Source organism: Panulirus ornatus, chromosome 61 (genome assembly GCF_036320965.1).
Source record: "Panulirus ornatus isolate Po-2019 chromosome 61, ASM3632096v1, whole genome shotgun sequence".
Taxonomy (NCBI): domain Eukaryota; kingdom Metazoa; phylum Arthropoda; class Malacostraca; order Decapoda; family Palinuridae; genus Panulirus; species Panulirus ornatus.
In genome coordinates, this window is record NC_092284.1 from 811373 (window position 1) to 821205 (window position 9833).

The 9833-nt window shown below is 40.9% G+C and overlaps 1 protein-coding gene across 1 annotated transcript in view; it reads left to right on the top strand.

Annotated features, from left to right (window-relative positions):
- The first annotated feature begins 5712 nt into the window (after positions 1-5712).
- The window catches only part of LOC139767471 (serine protease 33-like), a 21515-nt gene continuing 17394 nt past the window's right edge, over positions 5713-9833 (top strand). Inside the window, exon 1 of the mRNA XM_071696887.1 lies at positions 5713-5929. Coding sequence (XP_071552988.1) covers positions 5848-5929 — 82 coding nt within the window. The 5' untranslated portion in view covers positions 5713-5847. The remainder of the gene's footprint in view (positions 5930-9833) is intronic.

The following is a 9833-nucleotide window of genomic DNA, read 5'->3' on the forward strand; positions in this document are numbered from 1 at the left end:
CCCCTCCACAATCCTTAACTAAGTTTTAAGCGTAGTTATGTCTTGGTGATTATGTAGGTCAAACCATATTTTTTTTCCACTGTGACGTGACACATGGTCAAAACTTTCTATGTATATATATATATATATATATATATATATATATATATATATATATATATATATACATATATATATATATATATATATATATATATTTTTTTTTTTTTTTTTTTTTCAAACTATTCGCCATTTCCTGCGTTAGCAAGGTAGCGTTAAGAACAGAGGACTGGGCCTCTGAGGGAATATCCTCACCTGGCTCCCTTCTCTGTTCCTTCTTTTGGAAAATAAAAAAAAAACAAGAGGGAAGGATTTCCAGCCCCCCGCTCCCATATATATATATATATATATATATATATATATATATATATATATATATATATATATATATATATATATATATTTATATATATATATATATATATATATATATTTATATTTTTTTATTATACTTTGTCGCTGTCTCCCGCGTTTGCGAGGTAGCGCAAGGAAACATATATATATATATGTGTGTGTGTGTGTGTGTGTGTGTTTCTAAATAATATCAGTGTAGGTTAGGTTGCATGTGGCTGGTTATGGCAGGGACCAATAACCAGTATTGCAACAGTTTGTGTAAACAGTGCTATACCATGTTTTCCTCTGTACCAATAAGTTGTGAACCACAGCAAAACTGAACATGGGTGATGGGCTGGGCGAAATATGAAATATATATATATATATATATATATATATATATATATATATATATATATATATATATATATATACATTGTTCATCTCTATTGGTCATTTGTTTATATGAGTTTGGCTACACCATCAATGTTCTAGTTCCCAGAATATGTTTGGAGAACAGAAATGTATATGGGTGGTAATAGCTGAGTTGTGACAGGGAGAGAAATATATGTATATATCTTGGTTGTAATAACACTCAGACGTTTTATGTAGAATCTATTATGTGGCCTGGCTATGAATGATACGTCTACGACTTCAAGACTGCGCTGCGATCAGTAGCAGGGAAATGAATATATGTAAAATGGCGTAATTGTTCTCCACGATTATATATGATGTGGTTTCATCCTATGTCAGTGTGTGGGAGGAGAGCCACAGCACGTCCACCTTTCCTGTAAGTTGGGTGTGGGAAGGGAAGGGCAAAATTCGAAGAAATTTGTCGCGTTCCGTCGCTCAGCAAGTCAAAAAGAAAGTTAATAAAGTTGCGAAAGAAGAAGAGTTGTTCTTGTGTTGACGTGGCTCATCATTTGAGATAAACCATCAGTTATGTGCAGGAAGCCACCAAGAGAGAGAGAGAGAGAGAGAGAGAGAGAGAGAGAGAGAGAGAGAGAGAGAGAGAGAGAGAGAGAGATCAAACATACGTAGAAACATGAGCAAGATGTGGACCCCACATTCTCCACAGGTGTTCCAGTCCAACATTTACATATAATGTTACACATGTTGTGTGACACATGATGACATACAAGCATCATGCAAATTGTTATGATTATTTACTTTTCAGTTTCCGTGTATTATTCTGTGTCATAATGAAGTAGTAACTGTATTATATAATATGACAACTGTACATGTTTGGATGCTTTTTATGAACCTGATGATGACTAGAATCCAAATTAAACTTATATTTAATGATATTAAGGTTTTAATATTTATATATAGTTATCCTGATGCCTTCATATTGTTAATAGTATAGACGAATTTTGTATTTTACTAATAATATCAAACCCACAACATATTATTGTCTGTCTAAGTCAACCTACCCATGTAAGAAAGACTCATTAGACATTATTTTTGTATTCACTGAACAACTTGTGGGCCTTCGTTGGTCCATGCTGGAGTACCATACATCTGGACCCGAGTGTATGGTACTGCCTGATGGTTCTGGTAACCTACATGTGGGCGTGAGTTCCACAGAAAAATGGTTAGACAAGCGAAATAGGTCGTTAGACATGGCAGGCTGGATGACAGGAAATGTGTGGGCGAGGCAACAGTGGGAGGAGGGACGCGTTGCCATTAACTATTAACAATCGTTCTTAATTACCTACAGGTCATAACTATGTAAACAAGGTCAGTTGTGTACATACATGTTTATATAATCGTTGTTACAGATGAACATAAACTGTTATTGTTCAATTTAGGTTAACGTACACCGGTCTCAATGCATATTATATAATGGGTTGTCACCAAACCACTTGGGTCATACACTCATATATTGTGAGGTTGTGATGCTCTAACCATCATAGATGGTTGTTGTTGTTGTTGTTGTTTTGTTGTAGCCTTGGTGACCTTGTGTGGTCAAGTAGTAAGTCTGTTCCAGTGTGTGTTAGCCTCGTCCTACAGCTGGACTTTCACTGGTGTATTATGTGTGTGTGTGTGTGGGTCGAGACCCACCCTAACCTTGGGGGTGGGTCGGTGGGGTCTGCCTGGCCCAGCCCTCACCCACCCTGGGTGGGGGGGAGGGTTGACCCACCCTTACCAACCCACTGTAGCCTAACCTTGTACCATCTAAGATAGTCAACACCGAGTGTAAACCTCCCTCATTACGACTTACTGAGATGTAACCTAACCTGACCAACCCACCATGTGGGCTATGGTGGGCCAGGTTGTAATACCAACAACAACAACAACAACAACGTCATCAAACCTAATCTCTAGCCACCAATTGAAGCCTAACTACACATAATTAAACCTAATAACAACCACAGTAAACTAACCTAAGGTGAACCAATGTAATATCTAACAACCTAATTTAACCTAAACTAAGGTAAACTATTGTAACAATGAATAACCTAACGTAAGGTAAACTAATGTAATAATAACCTTACCTAAGGTAAGCGTAGGTAAAGGTAAGGTAAACCAAATAGAACAACACAAGGCATAGGGTACACCATGGAGGCGTGTGTGTGTGTGTGTGTGTGTGTGTGTAACAAACATGGGAACACACACTGACATGGTTTACATTTGTACACTATTTTGGGAAAGTGAATGGCGGGATGGATGTAGTGGTTCCCTGGACCAGCCATACAAGCAATGATGAAGGAATGGGTCAGTTTTACGACACAAACAAAAAATAAACAAACATGAAATGTAAACCATGAGTGATACTGGTAGCAACACAGAACCACAGTTTAAAACCATCTAATCCAAACTGATACCAGAAAGAACATTGATGTGTAGTCAACATGATCACTTGTTAACTTGGCTGGCAAGACGGGGAAGATGGCATGGCATGGCGAAGGTAAATAATTGACAAAAAAAGGAGGCGATCTCGGGATGAACATGGCGACCATAGTGTCTGATGTGGGCGAGGCGAAGTCTAATGTATATACATTGATAATATAAATCATAATTTATATGATAATTATCAGTTATGTCTACACTCTTGTTATACATCATCAAATACTGTATTATAGTCACAGAACTGTGTGAAATAACCTCACAAAGTACAACATTGAATATTTATATGATAATATCAATAATATGTATGATAATATAAATAATAACAAGTTGTATTTATACCGTAGGTTAGTGATAGCAGACGTGATTATAATGTATTGTTTATACAACAATAATAATGACAGTGAAGGTGTTTTGTGAGTGTTTACTTCTGGTGTTCATACCACAACTGATCCTTGAGTTGTGAGTTATAAATGGCAAGAGAGAGAGAGAGAGAGAGAGAGAGAGAGAGAGAGAGAGAGAGAGAGAGAGAGAGAGAGAGAGAGAGAGAGAGAGAGAGAGAGAGAGAGAGAAATAACTTATTTGCAAGACTTGTTAAGTTGATGGTGAGAGATGATGGTAAGTTGTTAAATTGTAATCACAACATTAGATGAGAGACAGCCATGTATATGATCAAGATGTGTCCAGGTTATGAAAGTGTCATGGATGATGAAGATAGAAAATTAAGAGAAAGGTGAATCATAAAAACCATGGCTGACTCATGTCATGGATAACGAAAGCTAATAAAGAAATAAAGAAAAATATATATGAATATAACTGACCAAGATGGACCATGGAACATTGTTTACAGAAAACCAATTGCTTAAGAAAATAAATATTTGGAAAATCAAAATAAAAAGATGTTTTACGAATGGGAAGATTGGATAAATATGGGCAAAATTAAATATATGAACTTAAATGATAGAAAATCGAATGACTGCCATAGAAAATGTGTCTTTCGGCAAATTGTGCAACAAAGAAAATGTGTAACAAGTGGGTAACTTATGGAGTTATGAAGAATAAATGGAACAAAGTGTTTAGTGTGTAATAATTAGTGAAGTTAATGTAGATAATGTAGCAAAATACACTATTTACCATGTCACAACTTCTGAAGATAGAATGATTAGGACTGAAATTATGAGAAACCGAACGACGATTGAAATAGAGAGAGAGAGAGAGAGAGAGAGAGAGAGAGAGAGAGAGAGAGAGAGAGAGAGAGAGAGAGAGAGAGAGAGAGAGAGAGAGGCGGGTGTGGAGCAGGTGTCAGGTTGGGCTAGGGAAAGTGGTTCTTCCACTACTACCAATCCTCAGTACACACACACACACACACACACACACACACGTACACACACACGTACACACACATCTATGTACACATTGACACACAAGGAGCGTGGCATCACGTGACTACTAGTTCACACGTGTGTGTGTGTGTGTGTCTGTGTGTATGTAGGACTTCAGTACGTGTGTATGTGTACATAAACGTGTGTGTGTGTGTGTGTGTGTGTGTGTGTGTGTGTGTAGGACTCCAGTACGTGTGTATGTGTACATAAACGTGTGTGTGTGTGTGTGTGTAGGACTCCAGTACGTGTGTATGTGTACATAAACGTGTGTGTGTGTGTCTGTGTGTATGTAGGACTCCAGCACGTGTGTATGTGTACATAAACGTGTGTGTGTGTGTCTGTGTGTATGTAGGACTCCAGCACGTGTGTATGTGTACATAAACGTGTGTGTGTGTGTCTGTGTGTATGTAGGACTCCAGTACGTGTGTATGTGTACATAAACGTGTGTGTGTGTGTGTCTGTGTGTATGTAGGACTCCAGCACGTGTGTATGTGTACATAAACGTGTGTGTGTGTGTGTGTATGTAGGACTCCAGTACGTGTGTATGTGTACATAAACGTGTGTGTGTGTGTGTGTGTGTGTGTATGTAGGACTTCAGTACGTGTGTATGTGTACATAAACGTGTGTGTGTGTGTCTGTGTGTATGTAGGACTCCAGTACGTGTGTATGTGTACATAAACGTGTGTGTGTGTGTCTGTGTGTATGTAGGACTCCAGTACGTGTGTATGTGTACATAAACGTGTGTGTGTGTGTGTATGTAGGACTCCAGTACGTGTGTATGTGTACATATACGTGTGTGTGTGTGTCTGTGTGTATGTAGGACTCCAGTACGTGTGTATGTGTACATAAACGTGTGTGTGTGTGTGTGTGTGTATGTGTGTGTGTGTGTGTGTGTGTTGTTACATGCGAGGTGTAGGTTAGGTCAGGTTGCATCACTGTCTACGTGACACTGGGTCAGCACAGCCCCGGTACGCGTGTTCGTACATACGTGTGTGTGTGTGTGTGTGTGTGTGTGTGTGTGTAGGTCAGTGATGTACGGGGTGTGTGTGTGTGTGGGGGGGGGTGTGTGTGGGGGGGGGGTGTGGAGGAGGGTATATTGTAGCGCGGACACGGTGGCTGTGCCAGTGATAGCCCGGGCACCGACCGTGCTGGCCTGTACCTCCATACCGCTCACTCCTCCCTCCGCCACAACAACAACAACAACAACAACCCTCTCCGCCACGGGATAAACAATATTACAACCATGGACGCTTGTGATGTGGCAACAACGCGAGCAGCGTCGCCAACTGTGCGTTTCACCATTATCTCACTCCTCTTCATCACAAGTGAGTGTTAATATGGAAGTATTCAAGTGTTTGTGTGTGTGTAGCTCGACCCCAGGAGACTCACAAGGTAAGTGGAGGGAGGGAGGTGCAGGACGCGTCGCCTCACGGGGGAAAATACGTTAAAAAAAAAAAAAAAAATTCAAAAAAAAATTCGAGCGGGCGACATTTCTTGTTGGCGTGGTGACGTCACTATGACGCGCCATCGTGACGTCATGACCTATGATGGCCGGAGCCACAGGCCGGAAACCTGGCCTCCCTGACCACGTCTTGACCTCGACGATATATTGCAGTCACTAACAACCACCAAGACATGTATGTGACACGTATGATAACACCAGTCTTGGTTATATAATGACACAAACTTCAGAAAACACCACTGAAACGCACAGTTAAACACCACTGAAACGCACAACGTTACCTGAAACGTAATATTGAATATTTAACGACTGAGGTCATCCAGGAACAACCCAACGAGCTAGTTAATTGCCTTGTGCGTTGTTATACTTAAATATCATCAACTTCATTGTTTATACTTTGTTTATCCCCAAATAAAACGGTTATGTCTGCTCTGTTTGTGTTATCTTGAGCGAAAAGTTATATATATATACGTAACATAAGTAACTTAATACTACTAATATACTTAAGTAACTTAATACTAGTAATATACTTAAGTAACTTAATAGTAGTAATAGCTCGAGTGTAAAGTGTGTGGTTATACCACTAGCCATGACCAGCGCCACAGATCGAACACCATCTGCCTGGTGTGTGTGTGTGTGTGTGGACCCTCCACCCGGTGCAGTGCTACAACCTGTAGTTGCCGGTTATACATCTACAACCATTACAACCTGGTGTTGTGGCGCCAGCAGGTGGTGGTGGTGGGTTGTACACACAGCTCACACTTTCACTCTCATGTTCAGCCAGCCAGCGACATGTTCAGCACACACACGTGGTCACCGCGCCCACTCACCACCACGTGTAATAACCTCCGTCTGACCACGTGTAATAACATGTAATAACCGCGTGACCACGTGTACTAATATAACCTCCGTCTGACCACGTGTAATAACATGTAATAACCGCGTGACCACGTGTAATAATATAACCTCCGTCTGACCACGTGTAATATTATGTAACATAACGGCGTGACCACGTGTACTAATATGTAACATAACGGCGTGACCACGTGTACTAATATGTAACATAACGACGTGACCACGTGTAATAATATAACCTCCGTCTGACCACATGTAATAATATGTAACATAACGGCGTGACCACGTGTACTAATATGTAACATAACGGCGTGACCACGTGTACTAATATGTAACAACCTCGCGTGACCACGTGTACTAATATGTAACAACCTCCGCGTGACCACGTGTACTAATATGTAACATAACGGCGTGACCATGTGTAATATGTAACATAACGGCGTGACCACGTGTACTAATATGTAACATAACGGCGTGACCACGTGTACTAATATGTAACATAACGGCGTGACCACGTGTACTAATATGTAACATAACGGCGTGACCACGTGTACTAATATGTAACATAACGGCGTGACCACGTGTAATAACATGTAATAACCGCGTGACCACGTGTAATAATATAACCTCCGTCTGACCACGTGTACTAATATGTAACATAACGGCGTGACCACGTGTAATAATATGTAACATAACGGCGTGACCACGTGTACTAATATGTAACATAACGGCGTGACCACGTGTAATAATATGTAACATAACGGCGTGACCACGTGTACTAATATGTAACATAACGGCGTGACCACGTGTAATAATATGTAACATATCGGCGTGACCACGTGTAACATGTAACATAACGGCGTGACCACGTGTAATAATATGTAACATATCGGCGTGACCACGTGTACTAATATGTAACATAACGGCGTGACCACGTGTAATATGTAACCTAACCTTCAGTTGTGTTATGTTATTGTCTGGTACATAATGTATGTTTACTGTTAACATATTTCCCTATGTGTTCACTACATGTATATGTGTCATGATGTATCTGTATACAACACACGTAGATATTGCTATGAGTCCACGGGGGAAATGAAACACGAAAAGTTCCCAAGTGCACTTTCGTGTAATAATCACATCATCAGGGGAGACACAGGAAATATAACAGTTGATATACAACGAAGAGACGAAGCTAAGTCCTAGCTTCGTCTCTTCGTTATATATCAACTGACTGTTATATTTCTCTCTTGTGTCTCCCCTGATGATGATGTGATTATTACATGAAAGTGCACTTGGGAACTTTTCGTGTTTCATTTCCCCCGTGGACTCATAGGAACGTAGATATGTGTTTAATATGTACAACAACACAGAGGTAGACGGTGTATATGTGTAGTTAGGACACATATATATATGTAGTTAGGACACATATCTATTGAGCCATCCCTGGCAATGTGGAGACGGTATTGTCATCAAGGCTCAATGATCACAACAACATGTTGTAACTTTCACCCTTATGATGGTGGCGTGTGTGTGTGTGTGTGTGTGTGTTGTGTCCACTATTACTACATCACACAAGGTTATGAACGGTTTCTCTTGTCATCAAATATAACGAAATAAATATATAACGAAATATATAACGAAATTATTTCCCGGAATCCGTTATGTGTGTAGTGAAGATGACCGCAGGGAAGAAACGACCCGAAAGAATTGATCATTTTTCCCAGAGAACACAAGAATAATATCCAGCGACCATGATATAACCACATGAGGAGTTGTAAGTTGTTGTTAATGTGTTGTGGTGGTGGGGGGAGGAGGGTTGTGAGGTGGGTTGTTAATGTGTTGTGGTGGGTTGTTAATGTGGTTGTGAGGTGGGTAGTTAATGTGTTGTAGTGGCGGGAGGTGGGTTGTTAATGTGTTGTGGTTGTGAGGTGGGTTGTTAATGTGTTGTGGTTGTGAGGAGGAGGGTTGTGAGGTGGGTTGTTAATGTGTTGTGGTTGAGGTGGGTTGTTAATGTGTTGTGGTTGTGAGGTGGGTTGTTAATGTGTTGTGGTTGTGAGGAGGAGGGTTGTGAGGTGGGTTGTTAATGTGTTGTGGTTGAGGTGGGTTGTTAATGTGTTGTGGTTGAGGTGGGTTGTTAATGTGTTGTGGTTGAGGTGGGTTGTTAATGTGTTGTGGTTGAGGTGGGTTGAGGTGGGTTGTTAATGTGTTGTGGCGGGAGAAGGGTTGTGAGGTGGGTTGTTAATGTGTTGTGGCGGGAGAAGGGTTGTGAGGTGGGTTGTTAATGTGTTGTGGTTGTGAGGTGGGTTGTTAATGTGTTGTGGTTGTGAGGAGGAGGGTTGTGAGGTGGGTTGTTAATGTGTTGTGGTTGTGAGGTGGTGGGTTGTGAGGTGGGTTGTTAATGTGTTGTGGTTGTGAGGAGGAGGGTTGTGAGGTGGGTTGTTAATGTGTTGTGGTTATGAGGTGGGTTGTTAATGTGTTGTGGTTGTGAGGTGGGTTGTTAATGTGTTGTGGTTGTGAGGTGGGTTGTTAATGTGTTGTGGTTGTGAGGTGGTGGGTTGAGGTGGGTTGTTAATGTGTTGTGGTGGTGGGTTGTGAGGTGGGTTGTTAATGTGTTGTGGTTGTGAGGAGGGTTGTGAGGTGGGTTGTTAATGTGTTGTGGTTGTGAGGATGGTTGTGAGGTGGGTTGTTAATGTGTTGTGGTGGCGGGAGGAGGGTTGAGGTGGGTTGTTAATGTGTTGTTGTGGTTGTGAGGTGGGTTGTTAATGTGTTGTTGTGGTTGTGAGGTGGGTTGTTAATGTGTTGTGGTTGTGAGGGGTTGTTAATGTGGTTGTGAGGTGGGTTGTTAATGTGTTGTGGTTGTGAGATGGGTTGTTAATGTGGTTGTGAGGTGGGTTGTTAATGTGTTGTGG